This window comes from Lactuca virosa, chromosome 9, assembly GCF_052849685.1.
Source record: "Lactuca virosa cultivar CGN04683 chromosome 9, Lactuca_virosa_CGN04683_v6, whole genome shotgun sequence".
Lineage (NCBI taxonomy): Eukaryota > Viridiplantae > Streptophyta > Magnoliopsida > Asterales > Asteraceae > Lactuca > Lactuca virosa.
Genome location: NC_136434.1, coordinates 235,886,006 through 235,909,921, shown reverse-complemented (window position 1 = coordinate 235,909,921; position 23,916 = coordinate 235,886,006). Strand labels below are relative to the sequence as shown.

The following is a 23,916-nucleotide window of genomic DNA, read 5'->3' as shown; positions in this document are numbered from 1 at the left end:
GCTTCTAGTTACTAAGTCTAGTATGTGTCGTGCCTATACATGCAACTGGTATCGTATTCACTTAGAACTTAGCCGAATACATGTGTATAGTTGGAGAGTTGGTGATTTGAAGAACCTTATGATCATATTGGATTAACTCGTCAAGTGAGAGTTAAATCATTTAGCTATAATCATGTTAGTATTTTCCCCAATTCGAGTTCAACAGTCTAGATAGTTGGAAATTAGGATCATGGGAATCATGATCCAATCATGGCGTCGTAGCCGAAAAAAGATTATATAGTTATAGATTCTCTGAATTAAGAGAGCGTTATAAGTTTTATTGAAGCACCAACTACATTAAGTGCTAAGTCCGCATTGATCCTTAAGTTGCATTCTAAATCAGCACTAACAGTAAATTCGCCTCCTAATAAATAAGAGATTAGGGACTATTTCCTCACTTCCAGGTTGGCTACTAAATATGGAACATATATATTCTGAAATGGGAAGAGGTAGCACGAATGAAAGAAAAGAAATCGAGGGTAAGTTCCTAAGGATACGTACTAAGGATAGGCAACGATGTTTTGGTGCATTTCAAATGTAAAGACTATCCAAGTGTCTTCTACACAATAAATTACGAAATGACCGAGGATCTTCGATGCTATATTTACTACTACAATTACTCTTACTATACTAGAACCATATTTGTAGAAAATATATATATTTAGAGAGTTATCGTTGCAAATAGAGGAAATGAAAGTTTATGATAAATAAAGTCACATTATCTAGATAGCATTAGGAGTGTTTAGAAATGATAAGAAATCTCACTGTTACCAAAATGTGTAATAATTCCTTGAGAATGAAGATACATGTGTGGCGATGCACAAGAAAATGATTTAGAAAAGATCCTTGAGAAGGATAATGTAGCTTCTCAAAAGGGAAATGTCAAGATTGTTTTGGAGAAAGAGATTAATCTATCGGATGATGTAGAAGAAAAAAGAAGGCAGAGCTGCAAGAGATAAGGAACTTGATGAGTTGAATGTTATGAAAGTGAAACTTGATCAGCAAGACGCTGAATTGAGAAATAAAGAAGTAGCAAAAATGTTGAAAAAGGCCTTATGGCCTGACTGGACAGTGGAGAGGATGCAAAAGGAAGCAATTAAGAATGTTAAAACATTTTGGGTAGAACCAAGCACTTTATTTTCGGTTAAGAACAATCATGATAGTACAATTGATTTTCCGATGACATGGAAAGCTTTCTTGTTTCGGTGTTTTGATTAGATTGTTAAGGTTTCGATGAGCAATTATCCTATGAACAAGAAATTTTTTTAATTTTATGCAAACCACTCAAAGCCTCAGTGTGAGATTTGGTCTCTAAAGTGAATCTCGAGATTACGATTTAGAAAACCTATCAAGGCGGATGAATACAAAAAATGTAAAGTTTACTGCTCGTAGAGGTACTGCTCATGAAACATTCAATTTTACTCTCATTGATCTTCCTTTGATGAAACCATACAACTGGATTGTTATGCACAATATCTTATCTAAATAACCACTCAAGTACGAGCCAATAATCGAGAAGTTGAGAAGAATGATAAGGGGTTATATTTAAGAAATCTCTAAGATGGATATAGATATTGAAACTATGTTAAAGAGAACTCCCATTCTGAAGCCATTCCCACAGCTTGAAGGATTGGAATGTTTTAAGGTTGGCTTTATTCAGAAAGATCCTTGGGGAGTGGTTTATAAAGCGACTAAGAATGGAAAATTGAAAAATAACATAATGCATTTGAGAGACAAACATTTTTTTCCTTTAAAAACTTTGTCAAATGTTCTGTCTAGAGCTGAAGTTTGCAAGATGAATACCACTAGCCACATCAAATGTAGTTCAGACATGTTAAAATGGTGGATGACAGTTTGCTTGATTCTCAAGAATGTAATTCCTAAAGTTTTTGATGAAGAGAAGTAAAGACTATCTTTCGCGACTGGACACAAAGGGGGATTTTTAGGTTTCGCAACTTATGTAATTGTGTCAAATCTTGTATGCAAAAGGTCTCACAGTTTTTTCATGTAATAGTCTGTACTATTCAGTTTCGTATACGATCTAATTTGTTCATTTCGTATATTTTGTTTATAACTTAGGTTCGCGGTCTAGGCTATTGACTTAGGTTTCCTGACCCCATTGGTTAGAGCCTAACTGACTTCTCTGTTATGTAGTATATATAGAGGGGTTAGTCAGGTAGAGAGAGTATCGTTTGGAGATATGTTCTTTCGTTTTTGTATAGAAATTGTCATTTACTCTCTAATGAAATCATTGATCTTATTTACCTTGTTTGTTCATCAGATTTGATCATTCTATTTCATAATGTATTAAAATTAGAAACTATTCATTCCTATAATTCTAAGACGCTCCCCTAACTGCATGTGCCAAAATTCCTCAAATGACACGAAATGCTTATATTTATATTTTGAGCTCGCCACATCATGGCTATATATGTACAACATTTTTGTGATCAATTAAACCACGGTTTTTCCTCGTATCACACTCTCTCACCACGTGTCTCTGTGAATCGCCTCATACCACGTCATGGTGAATATATTACCACATCGTGGTGATCAGATAGACTCCATTTCATCATGTGTCTCTCTCCGGTTGACACGTGTATTGGTAACTCACTCATTGCCACATCATGGAAAACAAACCACCACGTCGTGGTGATCATGAGTTGACCTATGAATTTGACTTATGTTGACTTTCTCAAAATAACAATGTACTTTCATCCTAACTTCAAACGGTCATAAGTTCTTCATACAAACTCCATTTTCTACGATATTTATATCCACAAAATCGTCTAAGAGTAATATATCACCTTCTTCCACTTACTCCTGTCCATTCTCGCATAATAATATCTGTTATGAGAAAAGGGTATTACCTGAAAGAAAATGAAGACTTAGTTTTGCGACTCGACACAAAGGGGAGATTGTTAGGTCTCGGAGTCAAAATGTGTGTTTTCTCATAGTCTGTTGCGAAAGTTCAAATTATAATATTTTAGTGTTCATTGTTTAATTCTGGAAGTATGTTTGGTTTCAGAGTTTTCTATACTAGGTTTCATAGTAACATGTGTGTAATTGTTTGGCAGTCTGTCACTACCCAGGTTTCATAACCTAATTAGTTGTTCTTTAAACGAATCCCTTTTGTTAACATATAAATATGGATGTTAGTTACAATCTAGAGTAAGCCTTTTGCGAGTTATTACACTCAATAGTTGTAATAGAATATTCTTACCCTAAATCAAATCAAAATATTATTTACTCTTGTGTGTGATCATTAATTTCATTCAAACATGATTTCATACTTTTAGAATCTATATTCGATCCTACATAGAGGGATCTTTATATAGATGTGGTAACTTTCAGTTACACCTGAATTGAATTAATTAAAAAATCGGATTTAATCCTAATTCAAATATGTATCCTTATCTGATAGCTGGATTAATTTTGGAAGCCTTCTGGAAGATCACCAAAACCGTCTACCTCTATGGAGATCCAGAATGTTCTTTTTGCGTAACTATTAAATAATTAACATTCATTCCGTGTACCTTTAAATAAATCTAGATTATTTTCATTTAATTCCAAATTAATTGTAATTAAATTTAACTAGTTTCTAATTAATTTATAAACATGTAATAATATAATAAACTATTTATCTAACTCTTCTAAATTCACTTCTAGCTATTTTAGTTATTAATGGCAACGTAAAAATGACTTTGTTATTATTCTCAAAGTTACATCAATTAGTTATGACATTGGACACCTATTTTGCAGCAGTATTTTCCATTTATTATCTTAATTGTCTTATTATTATTTTATATTTCTTTTAAAAATAAAAAACAAATCTTACCTAATTAATTAATATAATTTCATTATGTTCAAAAAAGTATCACTAAAAACAAGAAAATAATATTTATTTTAGTAGTTAAATAGTAGCATAAAAATAGTGTCACTAAAACCTATAAGTGCTATAGTGGCATCGTAGAAAAGTGTCACTCAAACGCAATAAGGTTGTAACGATACAACTAAAGAGCGCCACTGAATGCTTTTAGTGGCAACGCTTTTCGTATCATATTTTTTTTTGTATCGTTGATTGACTAGGGGGGTTTTACCAGATCTTTTTCATTTTTTAGTGACACTTTTTCTATGTCACTAAATGTCATTTTATTTGTAGTGATTTAGTAAAAGATTTTTATATCATATCAAGGTTTCGGTATATTCTTTTCAAGATGACTATTTTGAAAAAATAGATACTCGTTGGGCTTGGCTTCAGTTAATTATGTAATTTGTTTTCATAATATGTCGTCTTTTGTCATTGATGAAAATTTTAAATAAATATTACATAAATTTTTTTTCAGAAAATTATCATCTTACATATCTTTTTACACACAATGTTGTATTCAAGCTGTTGGAAATCTGTCATTGGTCACAAAAAGTTAGTGACTTTTCATAATGACCAGCGTCCATTTTAGTTAAACACAATATATGATTTAATCTTAAGTTGGAAAATGAGAGATTAAGGGGACTAGTTTCTTAATAGATCATGATATGGTGTATTAGTTAGAAACTAAAAGAATTTACGATTTTAAGTGTAATTATCCTTTCTTTAAATGGTGAGTATTTATATCCCCATTAATTAAGGGGAAAATATACCATATATAAAGGATAATGGGTACATAATAAAGATAACCAACCTCACAAGAAAGCAGTCCTTCTTTTCCCTCTCTAGCTCCCAATCGGTTTCCATATCTATTTTTTATTTTGAAGACCTATCTACTTTGTCTTGTTATTTTCCGTAGATCCAACTATCGGGATATCTTGATTTTTGAATAGAGGTATCCTAACATCCATACCAACATTATGTATTGTTGAATTATCGAGATTAGGATTTAGACACAGATGTATTTCATTATTGAGTTGATGGGATGAATAGTTCATTTAATTTTTTTTTTTTTGGGTTTGATTTCTTGAATGCCTTGTGCTTTGTTTTTTGTTTAAATATATTTTATAAATATTTAGATTTTAGGTTGTTACAAATTCCAATTTTTTTTCAACATACAAATCTTCATATTTATGTTCAACTTCTTTTTCTAAAGATGAACCAATAGAAATTGACAAAATAGATACCTAATGAGCCCATATCTTGTTGTTTTCTTTTGATATCTCCATGACATTGAACATATGTGGTGTCCAATGCATAGAACAAAATTAGTGGTATGGAAATTAAATCATCATTTTCAAAAAAAAAAAACATACACATCTATCATGTGGAGCTACGAAATGTTATCTACTATATGACAACTATTGTGATTAAATTTACTTAAGGTTGTCGCTCAAATTCAGACCCCTTGTTGGAATAATTTATGAATGTAAATTTTAAAAACCTATTTGTAAGGTCAATATTATAATGCACGTGTAATGTCAAATATATATTACGTCATCACTGAACATTTTTTACATTTTCATCAAACGTATGTTATGCCTAGTGCATCGAAAGTATGTGGTGTCCAATGTATCGAATAAAGTTGGTGTCATGAGTCTATCTATGTGGAGCTACAAAAAGTTGTCTATGTGGAGCTACAAAAAGTTATACGCTACATGACATGTACTGACATGAGTTTACCTAAGATTGTTAAGTTAAAATTCACACCCTTTATTTCAGTAAGTTATGAATCTTAACTTTTAAAAACCTACTTCTAAGATCATTACACGAGTGCAACTATTCACACGGGCCTATAGCTTAGTTATGTTAATAATACTATAATTAAAGCTTTGAAGATTTATTCCATAAAAGTTCCTTATTATTTAATTTTTACTTAAACCATTAACTAATAATTAATAAAAAAAAATTAATCCATCTCTTTATTTATTCTTGGTTTTAAGATTGAACCAAGTGTGTAAATCAATAGACATGTGTATTTATTAATTTTGTCACTAAGTTGTTGTGACAATAGGCATATCTCCAACAACATGGGCTTCTTGGTTTACACACTTAGCTTAATCTTAAAAGCAAGAATAAACTAATATGATGGACTAATTCATTATCGATTATCAATTAATGGTTTTATTAGAAATTAAAATAAAAAGATAATTCATGCAATAATGGTTCAAATTTTGCATTATGGTATTATTATCATACTTAAGCAAACTTGGAGAGAAAGTGAAACCATAGGGGATATGTAACTATATGAGGCATGGAAACCCTTTGGAATGAAGACTGTATCAACCCTGATCACTTTACCTATTCTATCCTATATCCTCTCATTTTACAATACAAACATCCCTCCAAAAGGGTTATTTCAACTTTGCTTGGTAGCCAAGAAAGGAGGACTTGAAGATCTTGCTTGATTGTAGCTTTAGGGTGCAATTGTAAAATAAAGGCTATTTTCGGTTTTTGGATTTCTTCTTGATATCATTTAAGGTATTTGATATGGCCTTATTTAACTATATATTTTAGACCATTATCTTAATATATTTGATTAAAATGTTGTATTTTTTGATATATGATACTTAATATGCTTGAAAATATTCAATTATAGTTAAAATGAGAGTTGGGATGCAAAAGGAGGAGAACGGAGCTGAAAAAGACACAAAATTGATGTTGTTGGCAGCTTGACCCCTTGTCAGTGTTTTGACCATATCTCATGACTCGTAACTCCGATTAAGGCGATTAAAAATGATCAGAAAACTAGACAAAAGTTCGGACAACTTTCGTGCTTTAAGAAAATGTTGATTCGTAGTCAACACAACGTGGTGATCACCACCAGGATGTGGTAAATGGAAACTTCGCGATCATTGAGTTGACTTGGAGAATAGGGGATATCCATGAAGACCACCACGTGGTGCCTCTTAACCACGTCGCGTTGGCCAGAATCTGGCAAGTTTATATATTCTGGACATTAGGTCATTTCTAGGAGGAGGAGGCCTTAGGGCTGCGATTATTCACGAGAAAAAACCTTCCAAGGGTCGATTTTGAAGCTCGAGATTCAATTGGAGCAAGGATTTGAAGATTCAAGCGCTATTGTATCGAGATTTCACTTCGGGTCTGCTTGATGATCGTGTCTCGCAATATTTTGGTGATGCTTTCTTCTTTATTTTACTGAATATGGTGTAAAAATCTTTACTTTCACTAAATCTTGATGAAGCCTTGTTGATATGCTTTGATTCCGTTAGTAGAATTAATTGAATTTGTTTTTTACTTGTGTTCGATTGATTGCTTTACCTTTCATGTTAATGTTATGATTTTTATTTCTTATTGTTGAGTATTATTAGGATTAGATGATCATTCTATCTTGATGTACTTGAATCATATGGATGTATGATCATTAGGTTTGTATGACTGAGACTTTGATCATAAGCCTAGGGTTAGATAATATTAATCGGTGACTTTGATTGTGTTAGAGAGCATTAGATATCCATGTTATGCTTAGATTAATTGTCATGATCATTGAAAAGAAATCACTAGATCATATCATTCATAGTTCGAATATATTTAATTAATTATGTGTTCACTAATTGCATGATCATTGTGTTAGTTGTTCATTAATTATTAGTACTAGGAAATCCGATCAAGATAACTAGTCATATTACAATTCGGTAATCAATTCATTAATCCATTTCACTTCTAATAAATTAAACATAAAAACTTGGGGGATTCGTAGTCTAGTGAAAGTACTTCTCATTTATTGTTTCCATTTAATTCTTTAGTTTCGTTGATTAATTAAGCGTTAAAATTAGTTTAATTTAGTTTACACAAAAACCACCGTTTACTTTACTATTATTAATTTAATTGACATTTGAATTATTTGATCTAAGTCATCACGTTTTCTGTGTTTGATATCATTTCTTACCATAACTATATTACTTCACGATTAGGTACACTGCCTATTTGTGTTTAAGACTAGTTGAGATTTAATAAGAATTTATAAATAAAAAACTAGTGCAAATAAAACACATCAGTATTCATCACAACCTTTCCCGTATGTTAAACAAATTGCAATTAATTTACGAACATTAGATTCATGTTTCGATAATGACGACTTATGTTTATTGCTTCCGTTGCTTAGGTACTTTTGTTAATCTTGAAAATAACATTATGATCCAACAATATTGTGGATACCTGAACAATCCTCTTGCATAATCATTTTACTATATGTTGATGTCATGTTGTTGCTCGGATTCGACATGAATGGGATAAATAAGTTATAGAGGTGGTTATCTAGAGTTCAAATAAAAGGACATGGAACCTGCAAATTCTTAAGACCAAGTGGTATGGGTCACCACACAACGCCGTTAAGGCTGATGTGGCAGCCCATAATGCTGTTATAACATCAAAAACACCCTCCCCCCTCCCCTTTCTTGTTGTATCTAGTTGTGTTGCTTCTTGTTGTCTCCATGACTAGATGAAACAAGATCATCTATTGGCTGCACACATTATCTCTCTCTATCTCTCTCCTCTTAACGGGTGTTATAACATCATGAACACCACCCATTCTTTTTGTTGCTTCTTGTTATAACACCACCTCAAGTGGCCATACCTAATAGTCTAACATAAGCATATGTAGATAAAAAGGTTGTGGGGACTTTGAAACTTTCTCAACACATACGAAAATCATTATGGAAGTTTTACATGACAGATGATAAGACCATAAGTACACTTCTTCCGAGTCATTTGAAACTCTCCAAAAAGCAATCCTTGAACACAGAGAAGAAATGCGTAAAGTTCCCTACACCTCATAATTACATAAGCAACTTAATTATATGTTATCCGACAAACCACTTTAAAACTACATATTACATTAACATTGCAAACAAGCATTTGGTAAACAATAAGTTATTACAAATGATAAGAATATGATAAGGGTGGATGGTGGCGCAAGATTAATATAGTGGGGTGGTTCTATATATTTGGTCTTTTATTGTAACCGAACGGCATTAGATATTGGTGAAAATGTGCCCATCAACCATACATTGAGAGTTCAACTCCCATGTCTAACGAAAATTTCAGTTTATAAAGTTACGTAATAGAGTCACGTATGTATAAGTCGTTCTAGAAGAAAATAAAAACTAAAAATATGCCTATATTAAAATTCTCCGACGTAGAATATACATCTTTATTAGGCGATCAAAACAAAATGGAGTAATTCGCAATTGTCGTTCAACAAGATTATTACCTGCTATCCGGTTCATTGTTGGTCAAGTGGTTAACCAACCTCTACAGCTCCTTGGTAATTACAAATTGGTATTTTCCAGACAAAATTACATAAATGGTCCCTGAGGTTGGCAAATTATAACACCAGATGACCTTTTTAAAGGTTGTGACCACCATGGGTCATTTTGAGAGGAACTATGCACACTAGGGGTCCTTTTCGTAAACCCCGTTAACCTATAGACGTTTGTGTCTCTCACGTGCCCTCCACCAACATGAGGGCGATTTGGTATTTGCATCTTTGCTTTATATGTTCAGTTCGTCTTCTTCTTCATTTGTCTTCATCTTTTTTTTTTGAAAACGACGAATAAGAAGCATATATTAGAAAAAATGAAACCATAACAAGAAGCTATGCAATCAGTACAGTACAGGGAGCAACAAACAGAAACATAAACTAATGTACAAACAAAAAAAGTAAGCAAGATGTCAAAATGGGAAGATGTCTTCTTCATCTGAAATAGTGATTTGCTGGTGTGGCGGACGAGGTTTGTGGTTACCCACATCTCTAAGTTAACAGGGTTTACGAAAAGGACCCCTCGTGTGCAAAATTCTTCTCAAAAGGACCCATGGTGTTCACAAACCTTGAAAAGAACCTCCGGTGTTACAATTTGCAAATCGCAAGGACCATTTATGTAATTTTCTGCAGTCATGATATAGCTCAATCATTTAGAAAAGCATTTAGATAGTCATGATTAAGCTTTATATGCCCATGATATTTTAATTTAATCGGCAAATAATATAAAAACGTTATGGATTAAAAAATAGTTTATGAATTATTGAACATGAGGTGTAGTCGTGCAGACACGAAACAGAATAAAGATAATGACTGGTTTATTAAAAAAAAATCAGATATAATGTCTGTTTGCTACTAAATGGCTAAATCCTTTATTGAAGAAACATCAAAACCAATAAAACCCATATAAATCAATTAAAACACTTATGTACTTGTGAGTTTACTTCTTGGGAGCAAATCTCGATTTGATCTTCTCCACCTGTTTAGTTCCAACTTGGAATGCCTTCGTCAACACATGATCCTCCACAGTCGGAGATGATCCAAACAAAGCGTCTGCCGCCCTTTGGGTGCCCGGCAACTGGCTGTTGAAGCCAGCAATTACAGCTGCCGGAACTTTACCGTTGTTTATCTGGAAGTGAAGTAAGCCTCTGGGGAATACGAAGACTTCTCCCATCTTTATGGTCTTGGTGAATAGTTTGTTTGCTGTAGTTATGAATCCCACATCCAGTTCTCCGGTCAACACAAAGACTATCTCGGTGGCTCTTGGGTGGGTGTGAGGTGGGTTCAGGCCGCCTGGTGCGTAGTCAATACGAGCCATGGACACTCCAAGGGTGTTTAACCCCGGGAGCTGTGTGACGGAGGCTGGTGTAACGGTTGCGCCGAATGTGTTATTGGTAAGCGCCGCCTTAGCTAACCCCGGAAAGAAGAAATCGTCGGCTGTTATGTTGCTTTTGCACGGGAACCCATTCAGTTTTAAATCTGCGTATTTTACAAGAATTCATAAACGATTAATCTATCATCGAATTATAAAACAAACTATGCAATGAGTATTTTCAATGGGATAATCGGTTCCCACGACCATGAATGAATTACGTTAAGAAATAAATGCCTCGTATTCATGGAAAAAATAGATAAAAAGGGATAATGACAAAATATATTTCAAGAATGTGGTGGCTTATTCTTTAAGGCATATACAACCACTAAAAGATAAGTACATTGACTTGGACTTTTCAAAAGCTTAACGCTCGTTTCCATTTGCATCAACTATTTGACCAAGAACTTGATGAGTCATATGTTCAAAAAATGGAGGTTTATTGCAAAATGATCTAATCGGGTTTTTGAAATATGCGTGGAAACTCAAATACTTTAGATTGTGTAGAGATGAAGTACCTGAGGCAAGATCTGCAACACAGACATCTTGAAGCAAATCGGGGTCTGCAGAGACGAAGGAAGCCAAAAAGATGGGCATCAACATGCTAATCAGCAACACATAAGCACTAGCAGCCATGGCAAATTTTGATCACTCAGAATAAAGAATAAATCCCTTTTCCACTTTTTATGGGGAAGGTAAAATTATTGATTGAGAGAGAATTAAAGGTTGGTTTGAGTGGGAAGTGGAGATGGTGGTATTTAAAGTGGGTGGAGGGAGGAGACGTTTTGACAGCAGATTCAGATCGGTAACTGGTTCCTTTCAATTCTTTATAATAAAATAATTTTTGGACGTGTCTTATACTTTGGGTTTATTAAATTTATGCTTCAAGATATGTGGGAATTTCATTTTTTGAATTGGCTTTCAACTATCATCAACATCAACTTTTAAATCCTTTCTATATTTGCTTTTTGAATTCTATTTTATTATACATACATTTAATCACATTACATCTTATGAACACTAACTATTTTGCCATTCCAAGTTTTGCCACATTTCTTTGTTAATTCAGAATTTTGCCACATTACCTTCTGTAGATTGTCACTTTTGGTCCCTCCATTCTGTCCATCGCTTTCTCTACCGATACCTATGGTTTACAAATCTGCCATGTGCCTTCATCTCCGTTTACACTTCCCCCAAACACAAATATCAGGTCCTCAGGGAAACGACGACTCCCTAAGTTTAATATCATTTCTCCATGAATCGTTCCTGCTTTCTCTGAGTATCATCGTTGTCCTCTACGCAACCTAGACAGCCACCTTTGAGGGTTTAGCGACTTATGACTTAAACTTTGGATCACCTCCTTCGTCTTCCAATCAGATTACCACTGGATATTCATTTTCCAATTAGATGAACCCCGCCTCTCTTGCCCAACATATATACGCGATTTCTCTCTGCAATCGATTTGATTTTGCTTCTCTTCCACTTTCGTTCTGCTCAACCGGAGTAGAGTAATCATTATAAACAATTACAAGTATTGAGTCCTAGCTACCAGGTTTTGCTTCCGACTTCAATACCTCATATTTGGAGCTGATATATTCTCGGTTTCAACCTTTGAGTCGAATTGTTCTGACGTTCTGCTTCATTGGAGCCTGAGTACCAGAAAGATTTGGAGGTAATTCCAATTCCAGTATCATTTTAATATTTGTCATTGTTCTCTTCCACTTCATTTAATATATTTATCGTGAATAACTTATATTAGAAACTTACTTACTTTTTGAATAAGATTCCAATTGAGTGGATGCAATTGTAATAATAGGCTGAAGTTTAACTTTACTTCAGTTGCGTTTTTTTTTTCAGAATTTACGGAACAAATCCAAAATTGGGTTGGAGATAAAATTTGTGTAATGAAATTATAGGGCATGGAAAATCACATGGTACATAGTCGAAGTTTTGTAATCATATCTTTGGATAATTTTTCATTCTTAATTTACTGAACCTTAATTTATATTTTTATTGTTGATGTTATTAACTTTTCAAACTCTTATTTGGGGTCCAAAGTTCAATTTAAACTGTAATCACCACATTCAGAGTTAAATCAATGAGATGAAAATGGATAGAAGAACCATAATATCTGTTTCCATATACTGATGCACTTTTGAGTGCTATTTGTTATAAAGTTTTTCTTTTCTGCACCATTTATTTGCTTTAGTAATACAGGTTGGTATACGATTTCTTCTGGTCCCCTTTCATTCTAATATTTTAATTTGAACAACATGTAAGCTTTGAAATTAGGCGTTATTTATCATTCTGAAGTAATATATTTTCTTAATATCTGGATAAGATGTGATTATTCCAATTTATGCAGCTTTTATGTGGCGATTAGCTTATTTAGATCCAACTTATACTAATCTAATGGACCATTATTACAACAACACACATCAACCAAACCATCTCAAAATTATCTAAAACGAGGGACATTATTCCAGAAAATGGGATTTTCCTCTTTAGTAGTCCCTTTGTTGCTCAAGGAGATGCAATGATAATAGAGGTTGTATGTTGTTTAGAGTTTAATAAAGAGGTAAATGTAGAAATTCATCTATTAAATTATGTTTTTAGTTCATTAAATACCAACTAATCATCGACTTGCAAAAATTGAAGTAAAGGAAGATGATTATGTTGATGTTATAGTTGCGGAGGACAAAAATTTTGATCATGTTGAAGAGTAACATCCTTAAAAAGAAAACCACATAGTAAATTAATCCATTAGCACTTAAGTTTTGTTCTTTTTTGCATTAAGTCAAAAAAGAAAATGGTCATGAATGTATAAATTTTTACGATTACAGTATTAGCAGAAAATAGTGAAGTAGTAAAGAGGCGAATTTGGAATCTTGAGTAACAGTTAACCAATCATTATGTTGTTACTACTCCTAAAGGTACATTTCAGACTCCAGTTAAACATGTATTTTCAAGATCCGAGTTTATGTACTTTACACATAATTCTTCATTTTTGTTAGAAAATTTAGAGAATTAATTGTGTGAGGGTCTTTACCATCTTTTTTATAACGAAAGAATTGACATGTAGCAACAATTCTTATGCTTGACCCTTATGAATCCATTTTATATGACTGGAAATGTGAACAAAAGAGTATTAAATGAAGATAAGAGCATTAACTTTTTAAGTGTTATTTCTTTTCTAGTTAATGAGAACATGGTGTAATCTGGTAAATCAACTACATGGATATTTCTTTTTAAGTTAATACAAAAAGAATGACTTAATAAACACATGTAATATCATGGATCAAAATTTATAGCTTCATTAAGGGTTGTATACATTAATGCTAATCCTCTATCATCTCTACTGGATTTAGGAATCTGGAGAGGGTTCTACCCCAAGGGGCGAAGATGGAAGTCAAAATTCTTCATGGGCTATTGTTGTAAGCATTTTTGGTTTGCTCTTTCATTCTTGGTTATATCATCACTTTCCAATTAGACATTTCTAAAAGCTTAGGGTTTATTTTAATGTATAAATGCTAGGCAACAAGATCCATGATGCCCAAGGAAAAGATCTTTATAGAGGTGATTATATATTTCTTCTAGGAAGCCTATTTGTTTTTCTATTGTATAAAATGCTTACATTCTTATTTTTTTATTCTAGCAATTAGATGTATAAACATTTTGTGTTTTCTGGGATACCAATTGAATCAACATTTTTCTCTTTCTGGGATCGGTTTTACAAGTTTTCCGCTTTCTATCTAACTGCCACTCACTTATTGCAAAAACAGAGGTGTGTTTTTCTGGTTAGAGAAAGAACGAGCAATCCCAAAACAAGGACTTCAATTTACAAGTTAGTCATTTCTTAGCCTTTCTCAAAATTAGGCTTTTAATTTTTCTTTTGTGATTGTTAATTGTTTATTATTGGGAAGTGTTTGTGATTATTTTTCAGTTCATTATGGCCTCATATGTGTTTGTTGATACATGTTTGGATATGATTATATTACGGTGGTCCATCTGGTAAGCACCAATTTTGTTCATTAGCTACCATCAGAATTATTAAAATATAACTAAGCTTGAATTATTAAAATGTTGACTAAATCTAACATAGATGAATTGTACAAACAATAGGTTAGTTGGATTTTTTAGGTTTAAATACATCAAAATAGTAATGTACTTTGGAAGTACATTTTTGAGTAGTTGTATGCTTGACTCTTTGCAAAATGTATTTACTGCATTATGTCATGAAATATATGTACGTTATTTAACTTGCCAATGACAAACAACAACCACCAAAAAAACATTATAGAAAAAAACCGACCTGTTAGCACAAGCATGTTTACTAGTTACTATTAAAGGTTAATGTCATATATGATCATTTAATTCATTTTATGTTCTAAAATGTTACTGGATATTTATTTTTCTCAAATGGTCACTATGACCGGTAACAATAGGTGATATATTTCTTTTTACTTTTCTAAGGTAAAAAGATTTTTTTTTTGTTTTTGTTATTTTAGGTTATTGAACTTTTTATTTGGATTATAATGAGTCACAATATGTTTTTAAAAAAACTTCACAAATGGCCCTAGTTGTTTTTCGGTTTTTCCGTAATATAGTCCTTTTGAAACTTTTTTTGTATGGATAGTTCCTTTGGAGAAAACCTTACATGTAAATAGTCATTATCAAGGATGTCTGTTAGATCGAACCTTTGGAGAAAACTTTGTTATGTAACACCCGTTTTATAGAATGGATTAGTTAATGATATAAAGGAGTCGAAGGCATGATGTTTGAGGAAAAACATATGCCACAACGTGGCGCATGGAGTGCCACGACGTAGCATGGCAATTACATAACACATTTAGTTGGTGAGCTCCATGATGTGGCACAAGGAGGGCTACTATGTGACATCTATTGTAGCCCAAGCCCATGATTTTAGGGTTTCTCCCATATTTAAACACCTCAACTCCTAGATTAAGGCATCTCTTTCAGCCTCCATCTCCCTATTCCAAAACCCTAGCCCCTATTTCATGCTTATGAGCTTGTCTGATTAGTTGGAGGCCTTGTTCATGGTTTTTGATGAAACTTGAAGAAGAAGGAAGTTCATTATTGTGCAAGGAAGCAAGGAGCTAGTTTGGATCCATCATTCTCTATAGTTTTCCGATTTGTTGGAGGTATAAACTTCACATATTTACCTTTGTTCTTCTTGTTTCAAGTTTGAGCTCATTTTAGATGATTTTGGTCCCTTCCATAAATTCTCTTGGAGTTTGAGGAACTCCACAGCTTATTGTGACTCTCAAATGGTCCTTGCAGTGACATAAGAACATGGTTTGGCATGCGGAATTAAAGTTTGCACAATGAACATGGTGATTTGGGTGTTCAAGAGATGTATTGATTGTATATGGTGTTACACAAAAAGGATCTAGATCTAGACTACATAAATAACACACACTTACACACTCACTTTTACATCTCTCAAGCACACCTCTACAAGTGGACTAAACCCACCTTATATAGAGGTGTTTACATGTCTCTCTCTCACTCTCTATCTCAAGTCAAAAGGCTAATGCACCACATGCAAGTGAGTTTTACAAAAGTCAAACATTACAAAGTCATTCAAGGAAAACTTTGTACCCCAACATTCTCCCCCTCAAAGTTAGGAATGAATGACCCACTTCAAATCTTCCAAAATCGAGCAACTACGTGATCCGAGCCTCAAGGGTGACACATGTCGAAACGAACTTCAATCTTCAATTCTTCCATGATTCTTCAATTTGGGCTCTAGGATGTGAGACCGTACAAACCAAGCATCAACAAATGATCACGAGCTTCTCAAACTCCAAATTGATCACCAAAAGTTGAGCATCAAAGCACACCCCAAAAATCATCAATAAAATCAAACCCATTTCGAATACATCACTTCCAAACTTCCAATTTCATCATTTCGTATACTTCAAAAATCAAGGTCACTTCGGTCTTCAAATCCGCGTAATATGAAAAATTCAAGTTCGAATTTCCATATAAATTTCTCCCCCTTTTTATAATCGAAACTTGATTATAAAACCTTCAAGGAAAGAGAACGTGCTCTATTCGAAATTTTTCGTGTCAAAACTCCCCCTTAACATGTGGCATAAACTTTGTGCTTTAATCCGGAAAACCCAAAAAATATTCAATTTTTAGCTTCGTTCACGGATCGCCTTTGACAAAATTTCTCAAAAATGGGTAGAAATTGTCAATTTCAAAATTCTGCAGTGACCCGGTGCGCCCAAAACAGCAAAATATGCAAAACTCTCCCCCTTTTCCAAAGCTGGGTAGAAAGCGTCAATTTGCACAAACTGCAGGGGCTTGAAATGCATTTTCTTCAATTTTCAGCAAAAACAGTCCTTTTTCGAATTTGGGTATGAACCGCCAAACATTCGAAGCCTCAGGGACTATTTTCGAAAATTTTGTCTTTGTGCACCAAACATACGAAGAGTTGTCCCTAACATTCGAAGCTTCAGAAAATTTTCGAATTTGGGTGAAAAGTGTCAAACATTCGAAACTTCAATTAATTGTTGAGGTTGCCAAATATTCGAAGGTTCAAGGACTGAATTCGAAAATTTTTGCTTTTTGATCAAAACATACGAAGGATTTTTCCATTTGTCAACCATTCGAAACTTGAGGGACTACATTCGAAAATTTTGCTTTTCCATTCCAAACATACGAAACTTTGTGTCCAAACATAGGAAAATTTTGCCATTCGTACGAAATTGTCATGTGACAAACATGCAAATCTTCAAGGACCATTTTCGAAACATTTCTTTCTTCTTTCCAATCCGTATGAAATCTTCACAATTCGTACGAATCTAGTTGTTCATATGAACGAAACTTTTCCAGCCATTGTTCACTTCGTACGAAATCATCCATGCTTCACTTCGTACGAAACTTCATCCAAACACACGAAATTTTTCACACGAAATCGAAGCATAACGAAGCCTCTTAATGAACAGTAACCTCTTAATCATCCAACCTCTGAATCATAACTTCGTTCTTACAGTTTTTCGTTTGAAAGAACAACACACTTCGTTCTTACAGTTTTTCGTTTGAAAGAACAACACACTTCGTTCATTCAACAACAGCTCAACATCAAGGCTTCGTACGAAATTAAACACCCATTTTCGTTAATTGATTCACCCATTATTAACCCTTCGTTAGTTGTCAGTCATAACCAACAATCAACATCCAATTCGTTCAGATCCAACAAAACTTCTGTTCTTCGTCCCTAAAATTGTTCTTGTTCATCCATCCGTTCGTTCATCGATATATTACCAAAATCATTCGATCCTATGCTTCTTTGCTCATCGATTCTTTTATCAAGCCTTCATTCCTAAACAATCGACTCCAACAAAAGCTTCGTCAACATCAGACCAAACATCGACCATCTGTTCGTCAATCGACCCCAAGTGAAATACTCGACATCAAATTCCAGTGACTCCAAACGTATCACATCGATGCTCGACCAAAATTCCATTCTCATCTACTAACCTTCGAAACACAATCCATTGGCTAAAAATAATATTCGATTACCATACCATCTCACAGGAATCAAACATTAAAATCGTCGTCATCAAGAACACAATATCGACCAAAATTCGAAATTAGACTCAAATTAGACTAGATTTCGACATCCATATCTTGTTCTCAACTCAAAACCAATGATTCCAACATTCAATTCAGCTAATCAACCCATAGAAGTCGAGTTTGACTTTTTCTGGGATTGACTTTTCGAAGTCAAAGATCAGAAAACACGAAATAGACGATTCTAATGTCCAATTTCAGATCAAAAAGTGATTATCCAACTGTTCTTCACCTCCATCAAGTGTTCTTGATCAAAAATTTCATCAAAATCAAAGTACCAATTTCCGATTTCAAAAATATGACTCGTATAAAATCGATTTCATCATATACGAATCATATGAAATCGTAACACTTTATCTGATCATTAATCGACATCAATCCAAAGAAAGAAAAAAATTATCGAGAAATCGAGAAGAATAATCAAATGCAGTCGATTAAGAAGCAAGAACAGATGCGAATGAGTTCTATGGTACAACCAGTTGAAGCGTGCTACTAAAACAGGACGCTGGAATCGAATCTGGGCTCACACAATTATGGTATCGGATCAAATAAGAAATTTGTATGGGCTCAAGAATTGTGAACAATAACGAGTTTTGAAAATGGATCAAAATCAAATTGTGCTCAATTATGAATATGAACAGTGACAAGCAAATGAAATTGGGCTTAAAATTCGATTCAAATGAACAGTTTCAATTTGAAAATCGCATCAAACAAACAAATAGGATTGGATTGGGATTTGATCAACAAAAAAAAATATTGGATCAACAAATGGGTTTTTCAAGAAAAATTTGATCCAACGAGTCAAATGATCACAAATAAAAAAAAAACACAACGCACGATTTCAATGAAATTAAGAGAGATCATAGAGAGAGACTCACCAAAAATTGCTCCAATTGTGACAAATGTTGCCAAACCGAGAATCGTTCTTCAAAAATCACCTTGATCTTGAAGACCCGCTCTGATAGCAATTGTAGTGACATAAGAACATGGTTTGGCATGCGGAATTAAAGTTTGCACAATGAACATGGTGATTTGGGTGTTCAAGAGATGTATTGATTGTATATGGTGTTACACAAAAAGGATCTAGATCTAGACTACATAAATAACACACACTTACACACTCATTTTTACATCTCTCAAGCACACCTCTATAAGTGGACTAAACCCACCTTATATAGAGGTGTTTACATGTCTCTCTCTCACTCTCTATCTCAAGTCAAAAGGCTAATGCACCACATGCAAGTGGGTTTTACAAAAGTCAAACATTACAAAGTCATTCAAGGAAAACTTTGTACCCCAACAGTCCTTAGGTTTATGAGAATTAGAAAAGAGTCATGTTTTGAGATATTTTGGGTCCATGACCAAGTTAGGGTCAAATTAAGGTGTAACGACCCAATTTTCAAAAAAATTTTTTCATTTTTGGTTATCCAAACACATTTCCACACATTAAGAAATCCAGTTACAATTGTTTTCAAACCATGTCAATTACAACTTTATTTCCAAACTATCAGAGTGTCCCATAAAATATCCGAGTGAGAATGCACGCCGCGCCATCAAGCCTTGCCCTTGCCCTTGGGCTCAGATGTACCTGAAACAAATCCACAAACTGTAAGCTAATGCTTACTTAGTTCCCCAGAGCATACCACACACAAACCACATACAACACATCATACTAGCTATAACAGCTATACATATCACATAAGCCATGCACACAACATATAAGGAAGCCCTTTAAACCCTCCAGAGTCTTACACCTATTGCCATGGGAACCCCCACGTGGTCTTATCTGCCATGGGAACCCCCACATGGTCTTCCTGCCTTGGGAACCTCCACAAGGTCTTCCTGCATTGGGAACCCCCACAAGGTCTTCCTACCAAACAAGACATAATGCAAATTATACAAGCAGATATACTAGGATGCCATGGAAACCCTCCAAGGTCTTATACCAAATGCCATGGGAACCCCCACGTGGTCTTCCATGCAAATTTCATACCATCATATCGCCTATTCAATCAACAATCTGCATTACATAAATGGACCGGCCTTGGTGCCTTAGACCCATTGGCATGGTGAGAAGACTCACCTCTCAAAGGCTGAACTGGTAAGCTGAAGTCAAATATATCCCACACGCTGCTCCTTCTCAATTGCATATAATCATCAAGTGATTAACTTAACGCCATCCCATAAACACTCTCAGATCAACCCTGGTCAATGTCAAGGTCAAATTCCACAGTCAAGGTCAATAGTCCATGTTGACCTCGACTCGTCGAGCATAACCAGCCACCCGTCGAGTTCCTTGCTTAACTCGTAAACTCGCTGATTCACTTGAGTGACTCGTCGAGTTCCTTAATGTTCGCGGTTTCAAACCCTCAACCGCAAACCCCTGGCCGTAAACTCTTTGGCCGTAAACTCTTTGGCCGACTCGTCGAGTCGATTAAAGGACTCGGCGAGTTCCTTTAGTCCTTCTCGTTTTCGGCCTTTTCCAGTGGAATCTAGAGTCCCAAACTTCAGATCTAGCCTTCCCTAGTATAGATGTCACGTAAAGTTGCAAACTTTACGTGCATGCAAATCCTCACAAGGCCATAACACCAAAATTAGTCTTCATACAAGGTTTTAATGCATGGAAAGGGATTGAACTGCCTAAAGGAGACAATTTTATGTCATTGGGGACTTAAAGAGGTCCATATCTGGAACCATATCCTTGTAATAAGTCCAGATTCGAGTATGACTCCATTTTGCACCAAAAATGGTCATTTACTTCCAAGAAGAGGGATCTAAGTAACTAAAGCTCAAGGTAACGACTTTATACCTCAAGATGGTGGTCAATAAAATGTAGATGTCGGATCTACTACTTCTCTCCTTGTTCCTTCTTCTTCAAGTTCTAAAAATCCTTCACAACCCACCAAAATCACTTACAAACGCTCTTACTCTCACTCAAGAGTGTTCACGGCCGCAAACTGCTTTTTGTAGGTAGATAAGGTGCTAAGGGAGGCCACAAGGGCAGATAATGATCCTTAAATAGGGGGCAAACCCCAAAATTAGGGTTTTCTCTTTACAGCTCCAATGCCCGACTCGCCGAGTTAGTCCCGATCCGCGTCCATCATTAAATGCCCCTACTCGACGAGTTGCACTCCCAACTCGCCGAGTCCATGCACCAAAACCCTGAAATTAACTAAATCAAATAACTACTTGGAACAGGTGTTACATAAGGACTTAACGGACTTAGGGATTAAGATCATGTTTTATGGAGAGGTCCTAATTGATAAAGTTCGAAACTTTATCCATTAAGTCATTGAGAAGGATTAGATCTGATGTTTTGAACCTTCATCTCCGGTTCAGGCGCTGATGTTGAGCCGATTGATGAGGTGATACACAACTTCATTATATCAGAGATCACTCGCGGTATCTTGGATGCGACTCCTGTGATTTTTTGTACCATCAATGAGAGGATCATGGAGTTGATGAATGAGTGCTTAGGGGATTTTCATGTAGAGATTATAGCTGCTCATTTTCAGGGAACGAAGTCTCACCTTTCGGGAGTTTAAGGCTTGTAGAGACCCAGAGTTCTTCGGGAAGAAGGACCCTATTACCAGTTGACGGTGGATTGCAGATATAAAGATCGGTAAGCGGATGAGCTTCTTCCCCGAGGGGTCGAGAGTGATATTTTCAGATTGCCTTCTGAGGGAGAGTGCTTGCGATTTGTGGGAGGAGGTTGTTCATGCCTTCGGGGGAGAGGAAGTTGAGGCTATGACCTGGCCCAATTTTGTTGAAACATTTAGATCAGAGTTTGCACCTGATATTAAGGTGAAGCAGTTGGCGAGGGAGTTCTAGGACCTTTGCCTGACGATGGAGTATATGGCAGAGATTACTGCCATGTTCACATAGAGGGATTTGTTGGTTCTACAATATGTTACAGATAAGGAGATGAAGAAGACGAGATATCATGACATGTTGAGAGATGAGATTCAGGAATTTATTAGCATTTGGAGTTGTAGGACCTTAGAGAATATGATTGATAGAGCACAGGAACAAGATATTGAGTTGGAGCTTCAAACTATGCGCAAGCCAATGTAAGTTCAGACAACAACGTGTCCAACGAAGTGGCCCAAGACTTTTGATTCGCGATAAAGAGGCCAACAGAGTTGGGGCCGTTATGCCAAGTGTAGGAGGTCGGATGAAGGGAGTTATCATAAGAAAGGAGAGAGTTGCTTTAATTACGGCCAGACGGGTCATTACAGCAGGGATTACACTCGGGGAGCACTGTTATCTTTCCGTTGCAATTAGATGGACCATAAGAAGGTCGATTATTGAAGATTATCGGGAGAAGCGACAAGGGCAACCGAACCAGCTACACTGAGGATTTATGATGGACGAGAGGGAAAGGAATAGGCTCTTGTGGTAAAGAGTATAGTTTTTTAGTCAACGGATGAGGAGGCCGAAACTGCTCCAGATGTTGTTATTGTTATGTATCTCTACCTTGTCTTTTCCAGCTTTCATTATTTAAGCTTATGTTTTATCTGATCGTGAATAGGGCTGTTTTTAGTCAATGGTATGACTTCTCATGTTCTTTTTTATTCGGTTGCTACTTAATCTTTTGTGTCTCTTGCTCTTAGCAAGACGTTTGGTGACTTTCTCGGAGCATCGGATCGCTCGTTGGAGGTAGAGATTGCTGATGACCATACTGTGAGCGCTTCGAGTATTCATCAGGGTTGTATTGTCGAGTTGTTCCGAAAGCAGTATCCAATAGATCAAGTTCCTATTCCTCTATGAGGGACAAAGATTATTGTGGGCATGCATTGGCTGAGCCAGAATGGGGATATGATTGATTGTGAGCATCAGTTGGCGATAGTTTGAACCCCAAATGGGGGAGAAATGGTTATTCATGGCAAGGACACTCAACGAGGACCATCTATCTTCTCCACTGCGAGAGCTTGGAGATATCTGCAGCATGGATGCTCTGGATTTTTAGCGTATGTTATGGATACACGAGTTTTGGAGAGGAAAACAGTGGACGATGTTCCTATCATTCAATATTTCCCAGATGTCTTTCCTAAGGATTTACCGGAGGTGCCCCTGAGAGGCAGGTAGAGTTTTGGATTGATTTGGTTCCAGGTGCGGCTCCAATAGCCAGGGCACCATATCGCCTAGTACCACCGGAGATGCAGTAGTTGTCTACATAGCTGTAGGAGATTTTTGACAATGGATTCATCAGGCTGATCAGTTCACCATAGGGAGTATCGATCCTGTTTTTCGAAAAGAAGGATGGTTCACACAAGATGTGCTTTGATTATATGGAACATAACTAGTTGATGGTTAAGAACCTTTAACCACTTCCGAGGATGGACGATTTGTTTGACCAGCTTCGGTGTGCCTCTTGGTTCTCCATGATTGATTTGAGATCAGGTTATCATCAAATGAGGGTCAGGGATGAGGATCTGCACAAAACAACCTTCGTGAATTGTTATAGTCATTACGAGTTTGTGGTGATGCCATTCGGGCTCACCAACACACCGTCATCATTCATAGTTCTCATGAACTGGGTATTCACCCCATAACATTGTTACAATAAGAATTTGAATGCCAAGAATACTTGTAAATATAAGTTCATATGATAACACAAGAGTTAAATTGAAACCCATGTTGATTTAAGTTGTTATATGTCAACAAAACTTACACTAGATCAAAACAAAG

General features: G+C 35.3%; 1 protein-coding gene and 1 long non-coding RNA gene across 13 annotated transcripts in view; one reads left to right on the top strand and one right to left on the bottom strand.

Annotated features, from left to right (window-relative positions):
- Positions 1-9,556: 9,556 nt before the first annotated feature.
- On the bottom strand, positions 9,557-11,277 carry LOC145141425 (germin-like protein 5-1). 2 transcript variants are annotated; one of them, XM_079074720.1, is made up of 3 exons: positions 11,139-11,277; positions 10,181-10,727; positions 9,557-9,875 (listed from the first exon to the last, which is right to left on the bottom strand). In XM_079074720.1, the coding sequence occupies exons 1-2, from the start codon at positions 11,254-11,256 to the stop codon at positions 10,189-10,191; spliced, it is 657 nt and encodes a 218-aa protein (XP_078930846.1). In that variant the 5' UTR covers positions 11,257-11,277; the 3' UTR covers positions 9,557-9,875; positions 10,181-10,188. The 2 variants fall into 2 exon arrangements, with proteins under 2 accessions (XP_078930846.1, XP_078930845.1); XM_079074719.1 differs by having other exon boundaries at positions 10,193-10,727.
- A 60-nt stretch (positions 11,278-11,337) lies between these two features.
- Positions 11,338-23,916, top strand: part of LOC145141426 (uncharacterized) — a 33,068-nt gene continuing 20,489 nt past the window's right edge. For 3 of the 11 annotated variants that reach the window (XR_013722648.1, XR_013722647.1, XR_013722646.1), the window contains exons 1-5: positions 13,450-13,553; positions 13,989-14,054; positions 14,155-14,196; positions 14,403-14,464; positions 14,564-14,631. This is a non-coding gene — a long non-coding RNA (uncharacterized LOC145141426). Of the gene's footprint in view, positions 11,426-11,539; positions 12,293-12,477; positions 12,555-13,448; positions 13,554-13,988; positions 14,055-14,154; positions 14,197-14,402; positions 14,465-14,563; positions 14,632-23,916 lie in introns of those variants that run through there. The other 8 variants (XR_013722655.1, XR_013722653.1, XR_013722654.1 and 5 more) reach the window with 5 other exon arrangements.